Source organism: Pelophylax lessonae (assembly GCF_965119305.1).
Source record: "Pelophylax lessonae genome assembly, chromosome: 6".
In the NCBI taxonomy this organism is placed as follows: Eukaryota; Metazoa; Chordata; class Amphibia; order Anura; family Ranidae; genus Pelophylax; species Pelophylax lessonae.
The window spans coordinates 68,294,805-68,315,650 of NC_138773.1; the positions used below are offsets into that span (position 1 = coordinate 68,294,805).

At 47.6% G+C, this 20,846-nt stretch overlaps 1 protein-coding gene across 3 annotated transcripts in view; it reads right to left on the reverse strand.

Moving 5' to 3' along the window:
• Positions 1 to 20,846, reverse strand: part of PIGQ (phosphatidylinositol glycan anchor biosynthesis class Q) — a 59,117-nt gene that overhangs the window by 19,292 nt on the left and 18,979 nt on the right. For all 3 annotated transcript variants that reach the window (XM_082261078.1, XM_082261077.1, XM_082261076.1), the window contains exons 3-6: positions 15,451 to 15,582; positions 5,739 to 5,859; positions 1,638 to 1,764; positions 1,183 to 1,336 (exon numbers count right to left, since the gene is read on the reverse strand). In XM_082261078.1, coding sequence (XP_082117204.1) covers positions 1,183 to 1,336; positions 1,638 to 1,764; positions 5,739 to 5,859; positions 15,451 to 15,582 — 534 coding nt within the window. The remainder of the gene's footprint in view (positions 1 to 1,182; positions 1,337 to 1,637; positions 1,765 to 5,738; positions 5,860 to 15,450; positions 15,583 to 20,846) is intronic.

Here is a 20,846-nt window from a genome sequence, read left to right on the forward strand (position 1 = left end):
GTTGGAAGGAAGCTTCAGAATGGCAAAGATTTTTTTTTTATTACAAATTAGGTGAGCAGACTGTAGTTCCTCTTTAATAAAATACTGCAATGTTATGGCATTTGCTGGCTCTGATGTGAGCTTTGTTTGCTGCAGCTGAAATCAAACCCGGGCATGGTACAGAGGAGATTACTATGAGCGGATGCATGCATTACCTCGGGTAACCCTTGCTTGGGGGTGACATGCTGAGTTTGATACACATATTGTAAGTTAGTCTCTAGTGAGGTCCACATACTGGATAAATTGGCAACAGTTTGGATCAGTGGGTGTATGGATTCACTAATACACAATCCACTTTATAGACTTTTGTTGCACTTTATGTATATGAGCACCAAGGTACCTTAGTTATTTTTTACTGCACTGCAAATTATTTATTGCACTGTATATTTATATGAATATGTTCATATTCTGAAATTATTTGCACTTTAGATATTAGGTGACACCAAGATGCTTTTTTCGTAATAATGTAATTTGTGGTTTTTATTTGTGGCGCTGCAGACGTTTACAATCTTAAATACAACTAATCACATCCAGATTAACATGAGCTGTGTAATACTTCTGGACAAGACCGCAACATCCTGTCACATGATTCTATGCAACCTATATTTCAGACAGAGCTACAGAGGGTGGCAGCTAATTAATAGGCACTGCAGCCAGCTGCTCAAGATGAAAAAAAAATGAGAGCCCCCATCCTATTGCATACTCTGTATCACTGGCTCAGAAAATTCATGAAGGACTTCTGGCTTTCTCTGACCTGCAGACCAACATAACAAATAGATTACTAGCATTAAAAAAAAAAAAAAAGTAAAAACTAGCAGCAGTATATTGCTCTCATGGCATTCATACTCAGGACACCCAACATTAGAGGTGATTTATCCTTACAAAGCTTTGCACACTGGAACTGACTAATATTCCAGCATTCCTCTTCCTCACCCAGCTAGCTTGAACCCAGTGCTTAAAGGGAGGGGCAAACAAGATGTTGTGCAGGCACCTAACATTGTTTTTATCAACCAATGACATCATTGGCTTTTAGGATGCCATTGGCTTGCCCGCACAATACCCAAGATTGTAATGCTGCACAATAAAAACCGGCACATGCAGAGAATTTATCGTGGCTTTTTATGCACCCCAGTGTGTTCCTACCTGGCACCGTATACATAGAAGCAGTAGATGTGGAAGGTCAGGAGGGCAATGATGTCAGAAAGGATGGACAGAGCTACGGTCAAACCCAGACAAGCAGACAGGCCGATGTACCAGAGAATCACTTCAATGAAGGGAGACATCAGGCGGATGTAACCTGTAAACAGTAAAATGAGGTCAAGCATTAGAGCCAAGGTACACAGACTTTCAGGGGTATCAGATTATTCATTGGCAGTGTGCTAGCTGGCAAGTGGTGTGAACAAGCAAGTCACAAGTAGCAGCCTGTGTATTCTTTTACTAATATTTCGCTACAGAAAATACCTGATGAAATGTTAGATCATATTGTAAATGGTGTAGAAAGAAACAAGACAGAAGTAAAACTGAGTCTAGAACTGACAGGAAGAGTGCTTTCTTATAAGGAAAACTTTTTGATCTTTTGGGATCTTTTACAAACTTACTTATCCACAGGTGGATGTGATACATAAAGAATCTTCCCAGCACCTCATCCAAGGCTCGATTCATCTTCAGCCCAGCGGGAGCTCCCATCAGCCACTGCAGCAGCTCCTGGAGCTCTAGAGCTATTCGCTAAATAAAAAGCAATATAATAAAACTCATTACAGAGTACACAAATGTAAAATAGTAAACACTGGAAAAGTCAACCTTTGCTGTAAGAAAACCTGGGATGTGAGTAAGTCTTGGGGCTGCCACTGCTGTCTTGCAAACAAATAACAATATATTATGGTGATCTACTAGTATAGACAGGGCTGCTGGTATATAATATAGACAACTGTTGGGGATGAGACTGATTACAGAAAGGTCCAAAACAGTTATTGAATAACAATAATGATAATAGTCCAAATGAGCAAGGCTGTACTTAGTGGCTGCCAGCAGGAGCGAGGAGAGGCTCTATATGAAAGGAGAAAGCAGAAAGCAGCGCCTACTAAGTGTAGCATATACACTTTAAAGCGGCGTTCCGGCCTCGGGAGTCAATTTGAGCTAAAAATACCCCCGGGACAGTCAGGGCTAGTACATTCCATAATGGATAGCCTCTGAACTGTCCCGGGTCGCACTTACCTGTAAGAAGAAATACTTACCATGAAAACTTCGTCTCCAGCGCTGCCATCTCAGGTGTGGGCAGCTGAAGCCGCAGCGTCCTCTTCCGTGACGTCGGAGTCCCACAATGCACTGCACCGGCCCCGCTTGTCACTTCCGATGCAGGCGCAGCATCCCTGCACAGTTTCTGGGCATGCACAGAAGCTGTTCAGCAGGGAATAACGCGCCTGCACTGGAAGTGATGAGCGGGGCCGGTGCAGGCGCATTGATTCCTGGGAGCGATGACGTTCAGCTCCCAGGAATCAATGCAAGCAGGAAGTGATGGCGCGGGCCGCTGCCACAGAGAGAGGAAGTGGAAGGAAGGTGAGTATATTTTTCTTCTATAATAAGGTAAGTAAACAAAAAAATAAAAATCTCTAGTATCCATTTCTTTTTCAGGTTGCCCTCAGCAAGCGGATGGCCCAAAATCGATTTTATCGATTTTGAGGCCGGAACTCCGCTTTAATGAGGGTTTAAAAAAGGTAACACACTCACAAGGATTAAAGATAAGCCAGCATTGTAAGTTTAACAGGTCGTCTGCAGTATCTCTCTGGACTAGTGAAGGATGATGGAGGCTGCTGTGACGATGCGCCGATGGCTGCCAGTGTCTTCAAGCAAGCGATGGTGTTTCCACGGCGCCCGGGTCTGTGCAGAGGCATGGGTGACGTCAGATCAGACAGCTGAGAAGGCAGGAAGAGCACGCGTTCCGAGCATGCGTGCTCCTTCATCAGGCTCTGAAGGGGCCATCTTGGAACAGGTAATAATAGCCGGCTGGGCGTATGGTGGGGCTGTATATGCTACACTTTGTAGGCGCCGTTTTCTGCTTACTGCTGTCTTGCTCCTGATGAACATGCTATCTTGTTGATCGAATGTCTTCAATGCTTCCTAAGCCAATGACAGTCACGTTGCCTTTACTGGCAGTATGCCTGTTCCAGGTCATTCACTCAAAATACTGAAATGAGACAATCAGCACAACTGGCAAGCAACTAGCTTTTTCAGAAGGAGGACAGCAATGGCAGACTTCATCATTTTCTCAACACGGGTTTCCTTTAAATTAAGCCTAAAATATTTAAAAGTACAACAGTGCTGACATGCATCACCTTGTGGGTCTTACAGGTGCCAATGTTATCCTTCAAATCAATCCCAGAAAAGCCCAGCCTGTATATAGGGCCCCAGGTTTTAATGAGTTCAGGAATAAGCCCCATCCTCTGTCAAGTGCTAGAATTTCAGCAAGCATTAGACACTTTTGGCAGTTGACTTTGTGATTGCTGGAAAGAGGGTGTGTCAGGAGGGCCTGGGACTAAATCACAGCCTGTATATAGCCCAGGCTTAGGACCAAAATGGATCTCCCACAGTGATCCAAATATACTATACTAAATCACAAAAATTCTAAAATACAACATTGCATATTAAAGAGAAGTATGGGTTAAAGAGGAAGTAAACCCTCCTCTGACACTTTTACCTATAGGTAAGCCTATGATAAGGCTTACCTATAGGTACTGTAAATATCTCCTAAACATGTACCGTTTAGGAGATATTTACCTTACATGCAGCCAGTGACGTCACTGGCGCATGCGCTCTGAAGGAACGGCCGCTGGTGCCGTTTCTTCAGAGCCCCGTGCCGTGACTGTCGGCTCCCGCGCGCCTGCGCGGGAGTGACGTCACCGTGGCTCCGGCCAATCAGATGGCCGGATGCCGCGATCCCGGAAGACGGGCGACTGGACATGTCGCCCGTCATACAGATGAGTGGGCGGCACGGCGGGGGCTCGTTCTAAGGTAAGTATTTCATAATGAGCTAGTATGCGATGCATACTAGCTCATTATGTGTTTGCCTTTCAGGTTTCAAAAAAAAAAATAAAAAGTTGTACGAGTTTACAACCTGTTTAAAAAAGAAAAAAAAAAAATTATACTCACCTTGGTGCATCAATGTGGCATCTGTCCCATGCCAGCTCTAAGACTGAGAACTAAGCAATCAAAGACCGCTGATTACTCAGTTCTCAGTGTTCCATAAGCAGAGAGCTGGTGACTGTCAGTCCCTGGCTCTCTGCTTTGCCCCTCCAGTGCTCACTGTAGCGCTGAGCTGTGGAGGGGCAGGAGCGGCAGCGGCTGACTCAGATTCTCAGCAGCTTGCTGAAAGGCTGAACCAACTGCCACTCCTACGGGTCACAGGAGTGCAGAACAAACTGCACTCTTGTGATCCCCAGGAGAAGAATAGCCAAAAGAGCTTTGGCCACACTTTTCCTTTAAAGTGATCTTTAGTCAGAACATTAAGTCCTGCTAGATCACCTAAGGCTGGCCCCTTTTACAAGTATAGCAATGTAAAAACATTAAAAGAACCAATACTTTTTAAAATCCAGTAATACACTGTCTCATCCTGCTCTGCACATGCTCAGTTGCTGATGCTGTGAACAAGGCTGTATGCCCATATGCGTCAGCTGTTTTTAATCTTGACCTTTATGTAGCAAATAAAGATTTTCATGGGATTCTGGAGTTGAAAGCTACATCTTTCTTGGAGCTACATGCTCAGTTACTTTCTATTTTTCAGCACTGTGTCGAAAATGTGGAAGCAAATCTACAGACAGCTTACAGATTTGCTGCTGCTCAGGGGCTCTGGGTTTCAGCAAAATGGCAGTCTCCAGCAAGAAGAAACAGGAACATGGAAAATTGCCTCCAACAACATGTTGAAGGTAATTTACAGCAAACACTGATTTGGGTAGCATAATTATTAATGTGGCATGTATGTTCCTTGCTAAAGAACATTATTTGTATCAGGTTGGTATTGTCATAGAAGTTCTGCATTAGGCCTCTTTGGAGCAATATTATGTAGAAATCCCTAAACTACATAAATAAATAGCACGGTCTGAATAAGATATCCAAAAGCCACAATTTTACAGCAAAACTGTCAATTAAAAACATGACCTCTCCTATCTGTGTGCTAGGCACCATCCAGTGCCTTCACCTTCGGCAGTGCTGCCCACAGCCCCAATTTCTGCTGCCACCCAGTTTAAATCGCAACTATTCCAGGTTGTGTCAGTTGTGACATTCTCCCCTACCCTCCCATAATGCAGTGGTTGGTGCCTGAGAGACAATTTCTAGGCCTGAGCCCTGTCACAAAAGTAGAGAGTGAACCTGGAGGCAGCAGGCAATCTGAACTTCAGAGCAGCTTGTCACTGCTTTCTCTGGCCTCAAAAATTGTCTTCTGCACAAAAGTTTAGAAACTCCTGTTGTGTACAGAGGGAAATGTAATTCTAAAGTCAATTTTTTTATACCTCAAACAACAAGAAAGGACCCTTTTGTATTGGAATGAACATTTGTCCTCACAATGCTGATACCATAGACTGCTGTCTGTTTGGCTGGATCTTGTAGTGTGCTTTACTGGTTTGTGTTTTTTATATACCTTGGGAAGGTGGTAGAAGATTCTATGATGCATGGCATGAGCACTAAAAAAAGAAAAAAAATCAACTTACATCAGCAACAGGGATGAGAGCATCAGCCATCTGACCTATGTGATTGCCCTGGTACAGCCAGGACATCAACAGAATGCCCAGCGTTACATCTACAAACAGCGACAGGAAAGTGCTGGCCTTTCTGTAAAGACAGAGTTAAACAATGAACACAATAACTCCATGCAGAAGATTTCATCCACTCATTTATGTCATGTAAAAATCAGATTTCAAAAAGGAGAGCTTCAGGGATAATGTCAGAAAAAGAGAGAAGAAGGGAAGTGTTAAAAAGCGAACACGTAGGGTAAGCCGGACTTTTTTTTGTTTTAGATAGAGTGGGGAAAGATTAGAACCCCTGCCTGGTTTTCACTACTCTCCATGGCTCCATTAGCGAGATTTACCCTAGGGGTCCTTTCACATCAGTGATTTGATCAGATCCGCCTGTCAGTTTTTTAGGCGGATCTGATCGGATCCCCCATGCATCCCTATGGGGCAGCGGATGTCAGCGGAGACATGTCCGCTGACACCCGCTGCCATCCGAATCCGATCCTGTCCGTGAAATCTGGACGGATGGAAACTCTATTTTCCATCCATCCAGGGGATCGAATCAGATGACAGCGGACAGGCGTTCCGCTCTCATCCGATTCCCCCATAGAGATGCATGGGGCTCGGACACCTCCCTCTCCGCTCTGTGTGCGGAGAGGGAGCTGTCACCTGCCTGCTCAGCGGGGATCTGTGTATTGATCCCCCTGCTGAGCAGCATGGCTCCGCCTACGGAGGCGGACCATGTGAAAGAAGCATTACTTTCTAAAATTGGTCTTACCAGACAGAAGAAAAATCTGCAGCAGGAATATATATATATATATATATAAAATCTGACAGGGGTTCCAGCCTTACCTTACTCTACTTCTACTAAAAAGTATTTTTATTTTTGTCTGTATTACCGTTGGAGGATTCCCCTCAATTCCTGTCTAGTAAAACATTTTTAGCAGGACAGGAACACTAGGTTCACACCTTAGCGTTTTTGTGGCCCACGTTTGCACGGGCATGGAAGCCCATTCAAATGAATGGGCTGCTGTGTCTGCGTTTTTGCAAAAAAAAAAAAAAAAAATGTGGCCTTGGGGAAATCACATGGTCTTTTTGACCATGTGATTTCCCTGTAGTCCCGCATCTGCAAACGCACTGTGGGATGAGATGTGTGGGCATGCCATTCAAAATGAACGGCAGCCCTGTGCGCCACCAAGAGCAGCGCGATTTGGCTGTGGGTGCGGGAACAGATGCCGTTCCCGCACCCGCAGCCACAAGCATAGGTGTAAACCTAGCGGAAGTGAGGGGAAAAACTGAATTTTTGTAAAATCTTACCTGTAAAATTCCTTTCTCTGAGTCCTCCGTCAGTCGCCGCCTCTTCATATTCGTCACATATGGGGTATTAGACTTTGCTCCGAAGGAGTAGCTAGGCAACAGAATATGTTAACAATAAAGCTTTTAACATATCCCACCCTCAAGGGGTGGTCCCCTCAGTCAATACCCTCCTACTTCCTGCAACCATATCTCAGTTTTAGTGGAATAGCAGTAGAGTATACAATCAAACCCCAAAAGAGGGGCGGGGGCGGCGACTGTCGGAGGACTCAGAGAAAGGAATTTTACAGGTAAGATTTTACAAAAATTCCGTTTTCTCTTACGTCCTCCGACAGTCGCCGCCTCTTCATATTCGTCACATATGGGGACGTCCCAAAGCAGTGCAAACATGAGGGGTGGGAAACGCATCCGCGCCGAAAGGCAACGCAGTCTCCGCATCAAAGAAGGAACCTTACCAAAGGTAGGAAACCAGCTGGGCAACAGCAAAAAACAAGTGCTCAACAGGAGCAACAACCCAGGAAAAGACAAAAAACCAGGGGATACAAAACTTATCCCAACAGCCAGGAGTCCCCAACAAGGGACCCTAGGGAACAGCCGCACTAAGAACCTTGCGGCCAAAGGAAGCATCCGCCGATGCCTGAACATCTACTTTGTAGAATTTTGTGAAAGTGTGCACGGTCGACCAAGTCGCCGCCTTACACACCTGGGCTACAGAAGCCCCATGACGACAGGCCCAAGACGTACTCAGAGATCTAGTAGAGTGCGCCTTCACAGGCACAGGGGGAACCTTCCCCTGCAAAGCATAGGCCTGTTCAATGGTCTGCCTGATCCATTTGGCGATGGTAGAGGCCGAAGCCGCCATGCCCTTCCGAGGACCCTCTGGAAGAACAAACAAGGAGTCCGTCTTTCGAAAAGACTCAGTCGATTTAAGGTAAACCCTAATCGCCCGAACAACATCCAGAGAGTGCAATCTCACCTCCTTTGGATGTTTAGGCTTCGTGCACAACGAAGGCAAGACAATATCCTCATTAAGATGGAATTCCGAAACTCGTTTCGGAAGAAAAGAAGGATTAGGTCGCAAGACCACCTTATCCAAATGAATAACCAGGTACGGAGACTTGCAGGACAAAGCCGCCAGCTCCGACACTCTGCGAGCCGAAGTGATCGCCACCAAAAAGGCGACCTTTTTGGACAACATAGACAACGAGATCTCCCTGATCTGTTCAAAAGGAGCACGTTGTAACACAGATAGAACGAGATTCAAGTCCCAAGGGGGCAGAGGATCCCGCCTCGGGGGAACCAGATGCCGCACACCCTGAACAAAGGTGCCAACCAATGGGTTGGAAGCCACGGGACGTTGAAACAGAACGGCCAGAGCAGACACCTGACCCTTTATCGTAGCCAGCGCCAAACGCTGATCAACACCCGTTTGAAGGAAAGACAGCACACGGGACACCGAGTACGTGCGGGGTGAAAACCCCCTGGACTCACACCAGGCAAAATAGGCCTTCCAAGTACGGTAGTAAACCTTCCCCGAGGAAGACTTCCTCGCGTTGATTAAAGTATGAACGACCTCCGGAGAGAGACCCCTCTCCTTCAGGACCTCGGTCTCAACAGCCAGGCCGTCAAAGCCAGCGACTGTAAAGCAGGATGGTATATCGGTCCTTGAGACAGTAGATCGTCTTGAAGAGGCAGACGCCACGGGGCGTCGACCGCCAGATTCACGAGGTCTGCGGTACGCGAGGCCAGTCCGGTGCCACAAGAATCACCGTGTTGCATTCCGAATGTAACCTGCGAAGGAACCTGGACAGCAACTGAATCGGTGGAAACGCGTACATCAGCCTGTACTGATGCCACGGGGCCACTAAAGCGTCCGACGCGTCTGCCCGAGGGTCGCGCGTCCTTGCCACGAACCTCATCACCTTGTTGTTGAGACGAGACGCGAACAGGTCCACATCTGGAAGACCCCACTTCGCGCACAACATCTGGAAGACAGCCGGATGGAGAGACCATTCCCCCTGATCCAGGGTCTGGCGACTCAGATAGTCCGCCTGCCAGTTCTCCACACCCGGAATGTGAACCGCCGTTATCGCCGGGACATGAGTCTCGGCCCAAGACAGAATGTCGGCCACTTCTCGAGCCGCTCGGGCACTCCTGGTGCCCCCTTGGTGGTTGATGTAGGCCACCGCCGTGGCATTGTCCGTCTGCACCCGAACCGGGCAACCCTGCAGCCGGTCCGTCCAGCGATGAAGACAGAGACTTATCGCACGCAATTCCAGAATGTTGATCGGAAGGGAAGACTCCCCCTCCGACCAAGTCCCCTGAGCGGACAGAACGCCCAGAACACCACCCCAGCCCGACAGGCTGGCATCCGTGGTGATCACCGTCCACGAGATCGGACGAAACGACTTGCCCCCGGACACCAACGGGGACTGGAGCCACCACAGAAGGTTTTCCCTGGTGCGAAGACTCAACGAGATTTGAAGATCCAGAGATTGAGGTCGCCCGTCCCACCTGGACAGGATCTCCGCTTGGAGACCTCGCGTGTGAAACTGGGCGAAAGGAATCGCCTCGAAGGCCGAGACCATCAATCCCAGACATCTCATACACGTCCGCAGAGACGAGTTCGGAACGTCCCTGAGGGACCTGACTTCCTCCCGGAGAGTCCTGAGTTTGTCTTCCGGCAGGAAGACCTTCGCCTGCACCGAGTCCAGTATCATTCCCAGATAGGGGAGACGAACCGACGGACTCAGTGTCGACTTTGGAAAATTTATCGTCCAACCAAACTCCTGCAGAGTTTGCATCGTGACAGACAGGTCCTCCTCCAGACCCTGGCTGGTCGCAGACCGAACCAGAATGTCGTCCAGATACCCCAGGACAGAAACGCCCTGGGCCCTCAATAATGCCATAACCGGTGCAAGCACCTTGGTGAAGACCCGCGGAGCCGAGGCGAGACCAAAAGGCAACGCCACGAACTGGTAGTGATCCCCCGCAATGGCAAATCGAAGGTACCTCTGATGACCCTCGAATATGGGTATGTGAAGGTACGCATCCTTCAAATCGATGGAGGCCATGAATTCCCCCGGAACCAGGGCAGCCACCACCGACCGCAGGGATTCCATGCGGAACTTGCGAACCCGCACAGAGCGGTTCAGAGCCTTCAAGTCCAGAATCGGACGAACCTTGCCCTCCTTTCTGGGCACGGTGAACAGATTGGAATAAAAACCCCCGAAACCTGTCCCGATGAGGCACCGGAACCACCACTCCCTGAGCCCTCAGGTCCCGCACCGCCAGGTGCAGGTCCCGCAAGCGCTCTGGAGACAGCTGAAGATTTGAGGGAAAAAATCTGCTCTCCGGCCGAGAGAGAAACTCGATCTTGTAACCAGATCGAACGATTTCCAGAACCCATCTGTCCCGCACACGGGCCAACCAGGGCTGAATAAAACCGAGCAAGCGTCCCCCCACCCCAAAACTGGGTGAGGGCGCCCCTTCAGGCCGAACGGTTATGGGCTGCAGGTCCGGATTGGCCGGACTTCTGTTTACCAGACCAGGGCTTCTTCTGAGAGCCATGACCTTTGAACGGTTTGCCCTTGTAGTGCGGCCGAAAGGCACGAAAGGACCCCTGAGGGGGCCGAAAATTAGCATGCTTCTTCCCAGAAGCCCCCTTAGCCTTGGGGAAATGGGGCAAGAGAGTGCTCTTACCCCCGGTGATCCCCTTAATCAACACATCCAGGGACTCCCCAAAAAGGCGAGACCCATCATAAGGCAGATTGGCTAAGGTCTTACGTGAAGATTGGTCCACCGACCAACATTTTAACCAAACCAGGCGACGAGACAACACCGCCACGCTGTGCACACGTGCAGCCAACGGAATCAGGTCCAGGTCCGCATCACACAGATACATGACACCCTGGTGGATCTGATCCACCATATCCAGGGTCGCCGGCGAGGCCGAATCGGCCACTAGGACGCGCCTAAGCATCTGCGTCCAACTTGCGATCGCCTGGGCCGCCATGAGAGAAGCAAACAGAGCCTTAAGCATAGAACCCGTAACAGAATAAGTATGACGGGCAAGAGACTCCAGTCTCCTATCCGTGGCATCACGGAAAACAGGGGAACCCTCTGCAGGAATCGCAGTGGCTTTGTTCAAAACCGCAATTGCATGATCCACTGGTGGAGGCACACACCACCTTTCATCAGTGGCAGGCGAAAAAGGATAACGCAGCTTGAATTTACTTGGTACCGCAAAAGGTTTGCGCAGATCGCGCCATTGATCCTTAACAGCGCGCTGAAAATCAGCATTGCAGGGAAAAACCTGCGGCGTCCTGCGTTTCCTCTGCGTCCCATAAGCCGCCAAGGCAGCGGGGGGACACACTTCGTCCTGCAAACGCAGCGTTTGCTTAATGGAAGCAATCAACTCATCCATGATTGCAAGCTCTTCAGGCGAGCCAGGGGGAGAATTATCAACCCCCTCAACTTCAGCCTCCACCTCAGACCCCACTAGATCAAGAGAGGAGCGGGACCCCGATAAGGAGGCCCCCGCCATAACAGCCCCATCACCTTCACCCTCAGAATCAGAGGAAAGAGCAACTCTGGGCCTTTTAGTAGATTGAGCAGCCACCAGCATTTGCACCTGAGCAGCAAGGCCAGCCACAATAGTGGCTAAATCCCCCCCTGGGGGGGAAACAGCGGTCCCCTGGCTTTCCACCAATACTGTAGGAAATTTGCCCTCCTGAGAATCCATTGCCCCTGTAATGCCAGACAACCAAGGGTTAACTGCCCCTTTTAAGCAAGCGCGGCAAGCGCAGCCCACCGCACCACACTCAAGCACAATGAGACCCCCACAGGGAATATGCAAACTGAACACAGGCAATGGATAGCAAGAACAGAAGGATAAAACCTGAGGAGACCCTCGCCGCTGCTGCTGCCTCGATCGGTGTTCCTGGAAAGAGGAAGTGATGCTGCCAGGGCGCTCTATGTAAGCCTATGGAGGCTACAAGAAAATGGCCGCCATGCATGTAAACCATGCGGCCGGAGCGAGTGTAGGCAAAATGGCGTCGTTTGGCGCCGAAATCGCCGCTCCACAGTGCATTAAAACACACATTACATTCCAATATCAGAATACATGTCAGATCGCCGCAGCGATCGCTGTATATGCCCAAACATGCCAAAAAAACATGCCCCACAGCACACAGCTTCTCACACTGACCAGACTGACACACACAGTGTCACACAGCTCCCCCCCCCCCCCCCCTGCAGCCCACAGCATGCAGCCGAGAGATAGGGAGACAAGCAGTGTGAATAGAGGCAGGTTACACAGTCCCAGACTGACACCCCCCCAGACAGACAGGTCCCCACATAGATACACTTACCTCACATGGCGTGGGGGACCCGCACAGGCGAACAAGCCGCTTCACATGAGGCAGGGAGAGTCGCATTCAAGACGCACACAAGGGGGGTTAAGAAAACCGCACAGCGTCCAGTGAGGTAGCCACCTCACCAATCATCCCTGCACCGAACAGGGATGGGTCGTTCACTGTGCCAGGAGCGTTGCCTGGCTGAACGCTCGATGGCAGACTGGGAAGCCACTGACCCACGACCTGCGACCAGGGGGATCAGCCCGAGACCCAGTCCGCATGATCCTCTTCATCCGAAGAACTAACGCTGACAAAATAACAGCTAAGTAAAGGTAGAGAGAAAAACTCAAACAAAATTTTAAAAAGAAGAAAGAGTCTGGGACAGAAAGTCCCAGCACAGAGAGAACCAGCCACTCCTGACAAGCTAGACATTAAAACTGAGATATGGTTGCAGGAAGTAGGAGGGTATTGACTGAGGGGACCACCCCTTGAGGGTGGGATATGTTAAAAGCTTTATTGTTAACATATTCTGTTGCCTAGCTACTCCTTCGGAGCAAAGTCTAATACCCCATATGTGACGAATATGAAGAGGCGGCGACTGTCGGAGGACGTAAGAGAAATACCAATTCCTGACAGATGATCTAATCCTTCCCTGTTCTATCAAAAAAAACACTTTGGAGTTGATTTAATTAAACTGAAGAGTGCAAAATCTGGGACAGCTGTGCATGGTAGCCAATCAGCTTCTAACTTCAGCTTGTTCAGTTAAGCTTTTACAAAAAAAATGAAAGTCGATCGGTTTCTATGCAGAGCTGCAGTCGATTTTGCACTCCCAAGTTTTAGTAAATCGACCCCAGTGTATTGGTAAATACTTTGGTTACACATAGACCCCATGCTGTGCTTTCCAAGTTACAGCTTTCCTAAAACTGGGATCAGAGCTCAGTGAACTCTTAACTCAAAGCTTTTGGTCCTTGCACCCTCTACTTCTGGTCTCTGTTTTTTTTGTTAATGAAATTAACCCCTTCCATTGGAAGTCTGTAGGACCACCATTGCTGCAACTAACTCCATTTAGAAAACTACAGGGACAGAAAGTAGACAGAGAATGTAATCACTGAGCTTTTGGTGCTGCAGTCCCAGCTTTGGGAGAGCTGCATCTAGGAAAAGAAGACACCAAGGTAAGTTACATAGTTAGTCAGGTTGAAAAAAGACACAAGTCCATCTGGTTCAACCAAAAAAACAGTATTGAAAACCCAACCATACAATCCCATATACACAATCCTATACCCGCAGTTGATCCAGAGGAAGGCGAAAAACCCCAGCAAAGCATGATCCAATTTGCTACAGCATGGGAAAACATTCCTTCCTGATCCCCCGAGAGGCAATCGGATATTCCCTGGATCAACTTTACCTAAAAAATTTTTTAGTACCCATTTACATTATCTACACCTAGGAAAGAATCCAGGCCTTTTTTAACGCAATCTAGTGAGCTGGCCAGAACCACCTCTGGAGGGAGTCTATTCCACATTTTCACATCTCTTACTGTGAAGAAACCTTTCCGTATTTGGAGACGAAATCTGTTTTCCTCTAGACGTAAAGAATGCCCCCTTGTCCTCTGTGTTGACCTTAAAGTGAACAACTCAACACCAAGTTCACTATATGGAAGTGTAATTGATGTAATCATTAAAGAAGAATTCTAGGTATGAATGTTGTATACATAGTTACATTGAGCAGCTTAGACCAATGTAACCATGTATATACAATACCTGGAAAACCCCCCTGGAAGCTGGAAATAACACAAAGCATTCTCCGATTTGAGAAGGAGAGGTAAAGGGGGTGACGTACCAATCGCAACCTTGTCAAATCAGAGAATCCTTTGCATTCATTCCAAAACTGAACAGCATTCTCTGAACGGTGCCCATGCTGAGTGCCCAACCTCCTGTGTTCACAATGCAAGGCTGCTTGGCAAAGGACCTGGCAAACAGTGGCGATTACTGGAGTCGCGGTATCTTTTTGGGTGATTTCTAGCTTACTAGGGGACCAGCCAAGCTGGACTAATGTAACTATGTATTAAATATCTATACCTGGAATTCATTTTTAACTTTACACTTACCTCCTGCAATCAAATTCAAACATAATTCCTGAAACTCTCTCTTTTTAAAGTGACATGATTCTATATGTACTATGTTCTACAATTCTTATCTTTAAGGGAAAAAATTATTTCATAGTTCTTTGCATCTATCAAGTCTGGTGTGAGTAACTGCGTAACACAACAACAAGAAAAGGGCGCACCGTCCTAGCTCATTACCCCAAAAAAAAAAATGATTTAGGAATAAAAAAAACAAGTGTTATACTCACAAACGCACAGCATGTATATGCAGCCAAAAGTGTGGGAAGACCAGGCAAAATCCGTAATGGCTGATGAGTTTCAAGGGAGAACCCTCTTCCTCAGAGTCAAAAAGGATGCTTAGTATTCACTACTTTGGCCCTGATGAAGAGGGTTCTCCCTTGAAATGCGTCAGCCATTACGGACGTTGCCTGGTCTTTCCACACTACAGCAGACTACAGCAGACCAGAAGGTAATTGTTCTAACTTGCTATAATGTGTATATACATGCCGTGCATTTGTGAGTATAACACTTGTTATTTTTATTCCTAAATTAAAATGTAATTTAGTAATGCGCTCGGTTGGTGCGCCCTTTTCTTGTTGTTGTTTTGCAGTCCATAAGGATACCCATTGTCCTGCGGGGGGCAGCAAGGCCACTGGCACTGATGAAGAATACATGATCTGTACGCCTCTAAGTTTATCACCTAAACGCAGGGGAGCAGCTTTTGGATTATTTTGTAAGTAACTGTGTTCATGACTGCCAGCACAATCAGGAAAGGGTAAATCCAGCATTATATCATACATAGTTATGCATTTATTGATCATGAAAAGAAAAAAGAAAGGCAATGAGGACACAGGAGGCTGGCAGATGTGAAAAGCAGACACTGAGAGCACAAAGCAGGAAAGTAAGTAACAGATACCTCATGAAAGTCGCATGGTCTTGGGCTTTCTCTGAGCTGCTGATCAGTCTGAGGTTTTCCAAACGTCTCCCCAGCTGTTCACAAGTAGACATCTTGTTCCACAGGAAAGAAAGCGGCTTCCCGCTGAGAACCCTGCAGTAGAGGAGGATTCAAGTTATTAATAAGACAACAAAGGTGTACCTGTAAGTGAACTTGAAATGTACTGCATCGTATAAAGCCAGGTCTTATTTTATTTTTGGTGGCCCATACGGGGAGCGAAGCCAGGTCTTATTTTACTCCAGTACCCACAAGTGGTTGAACACAAACAACAAAAACATAAGCGTTCTATAGGCTGAGAAGAGGAAGGCATATGCAGGAGTAAGTTCAGGTTAAAAATGTCCATAGGGTTCAAGCGTGGGCTGATTGCTGGACAATGGAGAAATAATGGCTGTAGAAGGCTGCAGGCTCTGATAAGAGCTAGAAGGAACTCTGTGGAAATGTACAACAAAAGAGAAAGGAGAACAGCGCCATCTAAGTGCAGTATAAAAGATGTGTTTAATAACAACAGACAAATGCAAACTCACAGGATGGGTATGATAAACCGGCATGTAAAGGGTTGATCCACTCCAGTGGGAGGACGAGCAGCGGGGATCCGGGGAATCTTCCCTGGTTCCGGCTGTGCTGGTGGCTCCTGGAAGAAGAAGCACGCATGCTTCGAACGCGCACACCTCCCACTCCACCTTCGACCCGGAAGTGAAGTGTCAGTGTCTGAGGAGATGTGTGACCACCACATCACTCTGTATTTGGAAGTTCCCATGTACATGGCAGAATTGCTACCCACAGTATTGGCACAGCTCTTCGGCTGCATTCACACCTGAGCGTATCGTTTTCAGGCGTTATTTGGGCGTTTTTTTTATCGAGGGTTTTTTGGGCGTTTTTCTGGCATTTGTTGAGCGTTTTTTGGGGCATTTTTGCAGGTGTTTTGATTTATGTTAAAAAATGGATGTGTTAACCACTTAAGCCCCGGAAGATTTTACCCCCATTCCGACCAGGGTTTTTTTTGCGATTTGGCACTGCGTGACTTTAATGGACAATTGCGCGGTTGTGCGACGCTGTACCTAAACAAATTTGACGTCCTTTTTTTCCCACAAACAGAGCTTTCTTTTGGTGGTATTTGATCACCTGTGCGATTTTTTGATCATGCGCTATAAACAAAAAAAGAGCATCAATTTTGCAAAAATAACAATATTTTTCACATTTTTTTTATATGAAATTCCCCCCAAAAAATTGTAAAAATCAAATTTTTTTAACATTTTCAGCCAATTTGTTTTATGCTACATATGTTTGGTAAAAAAAAAAAAAAAAAAAAAAAAAAAAAAAAAAAAATCGCAAAAAGCGTTTTTTGATTGGTTAGCAGAAAAGTTATCGCGTTTACTAACAAAGGGAAAGATTTTTGTCATTTTTGTTGTTTTTTTTAACGCATAATGGCGGCGATCGGCGATTTTTTTTTTATTTGCAGGACTGCGACATTGTGGTGGACAGATCGGACCTTTGACTGACATTTTTGACACTTTTGGGGTTACCAGTGACATTTCTACAGTAATCAGTGCTATGCATATGCACTGTTACTGTAAAATTACACTGGCAGTGAAGGGGTTAACTTTTTTTTTTAGAGGGAGGGGTTATGTGTGTCCCTAGGGGCGTGATTCTAACTGTGATTGGCTGTGGCTTAAGGTGTAGGAACAGTGATCAACGGTCCTACATAGTAGAACCGTATGATCACTGTTTCTACACAAGGGAGAATGACAGGCGACATCGGGTCCGCCGGTCACACGCGTGGGGGGGCCACGCGCTCACTCCCTAGACCCTCACAGGCTAGCGATGTAGTACTACATTCTCTACCTGTGAGGGGCTCACCACCGCAGTAAATAGTCGTGCGGCGGTCGGCAAGCGGTTAAAAAGGGGTGGAGAACACCTGTGTGTTTGAAAAACGCCCGTGAAATGCCGATAACAGCGTTTTAATGCATTCCTATGGGACCAGAACAGCTCTTGATCAGCCCAAAAAAAAGCTCCTGTACTTTTTTGAGCTACAGGCGTTTTGCTTCAGGGGCCAAACACTTAGATGTGAACAGGGGCCATTGAAATGAATGGGATTTTGATTTTTGGGCGTTTTGGATTTTCACAGATTTTATGGGCTGAAAAACGCTCAGGTGTGAACAGGGCCTTCCCAAATCTGCAGAGCTTCAGTGCTTCCTGCACTCCTGTCTACACTAAGCCTCACCCAGGTCTGGATATATCCAAGTAAAAAGTTACACAAGACACCCAAATCTTCCTATACCTTCTCTCCCCTCAAGGGCGAGCAAGGTTCTGCATCATTCTTGCCAATGAGGAAGCAATGCCTCCTGAGCAGATAAGTGCTCTCATTAGCTGTCCTGCCAGAAACAAGCTCTCTATAGTGACAAAGCCCAACGTATTCTTCCACTAGGAGCATTGTTTGTCCTAAATTTCCATGGGAGGACAGTTATGATATAATTAGTCTATTGTGGATTTCTCTAATCAATAAGGATTTAACAGAGCAGATATTCAAAATTCAGCATCCAATAGCAACCCTTTTTCGCTAACAGCAAATCATGTCTGATTGGATGCTCTGGTTTACCGCACTTTGCACACCATTACTGCTTTCTGTACAGTCTTAGTGAATAAACCTGCAAGTACTGATAGTCAGTGGGGGAGTAGACTGTGGGGGAGGGCACACAAAGGCCATACAACCAACTTTAACTATAGTGTGTACTTGTCTCAATCTAGAGCATTAAGTGTAATTTCTGCCTGCTGCCCCATTCTTCTGCTATCAGCATGAATCACGTCTGACAAGTTTTCCTGACACCAAGAAAAAAAAAGGTGACAGGGGAGGGACCCCCCAACACGATGACAGGCTTAGCTCTGGGGGGGGGGTGTATCTTCCTTCCAATCAGCTCTCAGACCTCTCCTCTCTGAGCTCTGCAGAGTGTAAATTCACCTCTCCGTCGCCTTTTTTCTGTCAGCTCAGACAAGCTTTATGAACTCTTTACTTTGAATGGATGTAAAGAAGAGACAACTGCAGATAAACAGATACAACTTATGTAGAAGGATTTGTTTCACCTCAGTTCATTGCCTGAGGCCAGTCACTTCACTGGGTATATGTAAGAGTTTACAACCACTTTACATTTATTTTCCTCTTCTACCACTTAGGATAAACAAAAGGCAGTTATCTTTGACCAAATCCAGTAATCATTGCAGTCATACAACCATACTGAGGTTTTGGTTAGGTGCTTTTCTATAAAAAACAAAAGTGTGAACAAGGAAATGTATTTTTGCTCTCAGCATCCAATCGGAATTCTTATTTAAATTTCAAATCATGGACAGTAAAATGACAACTGAAAGCTGACTAGTTGATAAAGACAATATACATTTTCCTGTATTCACACAATTCATAAGTCAGAAATCAGTCATAACAGGCACAAGACCAGCTACTGACAGCCACTATTAGGCCTCATGCACACTGGATGTTTTTGGAGCTGCTGTTAGCAGCGTCAGACCTTTTTTTTTTGCAGCTGCAGAACGCCCATCCATGTTATTCTATGGCCTCATGCACACATAGAGCTTTTAGGAGCTCCAAGTGGCATAGGCGTTTTACAGCTCCAAAAAAAACCCAGGAACTGTGCCTTCTGGAGCTGCAGCGTCAAGCTGTAAAAACTTCTGACGCTGCTAAAGGCTGAATAACATTGCTTAACGTGCGTTAAGCCACGTTATACGTTTTTTTTCTTCCATTCAAAATCAATGGTTCCCTATGTGAGCCTATTGATTTGAATGGAAGTCGCACCGCAAGTCGGATCAGGATGATCCGACTTGCGGTGCGACTTGCGCTGTGAGAATCTTGAGGGGGAACTCCACGCCAAAATGGGGAAAAAAACGGCGGAGTCCCCCCCAAAATCCATACCAGACCCTTATCCGAGCATGCAGCCTGGCAGGCCAGGAAAGGGGAGGGGACGAGCGAGCGGCCCCACCCCCCCTGGACCATACCAGGCCACACGCCCTCAACATGGGGGGGTGTGGGTGCTTTGGGGCAGGGGGGGCTCTGCACCCCCCACCTCAAAGCACCTTGCCCCCATGTTGATGAGGACAAGGGCCTCATCCCCAGAACCCTGGCCGGTGGTTGTGGGGGTCTGCGGGCAGGGGGCCCCCCCAGATCCTGGACCCCCTCCCTATCTGAATGGTTAGGGGGTACACTGTACCCCCTACCCATTCACCCCATAAAAGGCAGTGTATGTAAATAATGACAGGAGACGTTTTGAAAAGTTTATTAAAAATCTTCATCCGGTCTTCTCCCCTCCGCTCTTCTGCTCTTTTGCCTCCTCTGGTCTTCTTCCTTCTCCGGTCCTCCTCCGACGCTGTCCCCGTTGATTATGTCAGTCTCTGCAGCTTATTATATAGCCATTAGGGGCGTGGCCTCTCTGTGACGTCATCGGGAGGCCCCACCCCCTAATGGCTATATAATAAGCTGCAGAGACCGGAGACCGGCATAATCACCGGGGACAGCGTCGGAGGAGGACCGGAGAAAGAAGAAGACCAGAGGAGGCAAAAGAGCAGAAGGGGAGAGAAGACCGGATGAAGATTTTTAATAAACGTTTTAAAACGTCTCCTGTCATTATTTACATACACTGCCTTTTATGGGGTGAATGGGTAGGGGTACAATGTACCCCATACCCATTCACAGAGGGAGGGGGTCCGGGATCTGGGGGGGGCCACCCTTGTTAAAGTGGGCTTCCAGATTCCGGTGAGCCCCCTGCCCGCAGACCCCCACAACCACCGGCCAGGGTTGTGGGGATGAGGCTCTTGTCCTCATCAACATGGGGGCAAGGTGCTTTGAGGTGGGGGGTGCAGAGCCCCCCCTGCCCCAAAGCACCCACACCCCCCCCCCATATTGAGGGCGTGTGGCCTGGTATGGTCCAGGGGGGGTGGGGCCGCTCGCTCGTCCCCTCCCCTTTCCTGGCCTGCCGGGCTGCATGCTCGGATAAGGGTCTGGTATGGATTTTGGGGGGGACCCCACGCCGTTTTTTCGGTGTGGAGCTACCCTCAAATTCCATACCAGACCCGAAAGGTCTGGTTTGGAACCTGGGGGGGAACCCCACGTCGGTTTTTTTCCCATTTTGGCGTGAAGTTCCCCCTAAAGATTCTCACAGCGCAAGTCGCACCGCAAGTCGGATCATCCTGATCCGACTTGCGATGCGACTTCCATTCAAATCAATAGGCTCACATAGGGAACCATTGATTTTGAATGGAGGCAGAAAAAACGCTGCTAAAAGCTACGTGGCCAAACGTGCAATAACGCAAATGGAAAAAGCTACTGAAAGCACGTTTTTACAGCTGCTTTTTCCTGG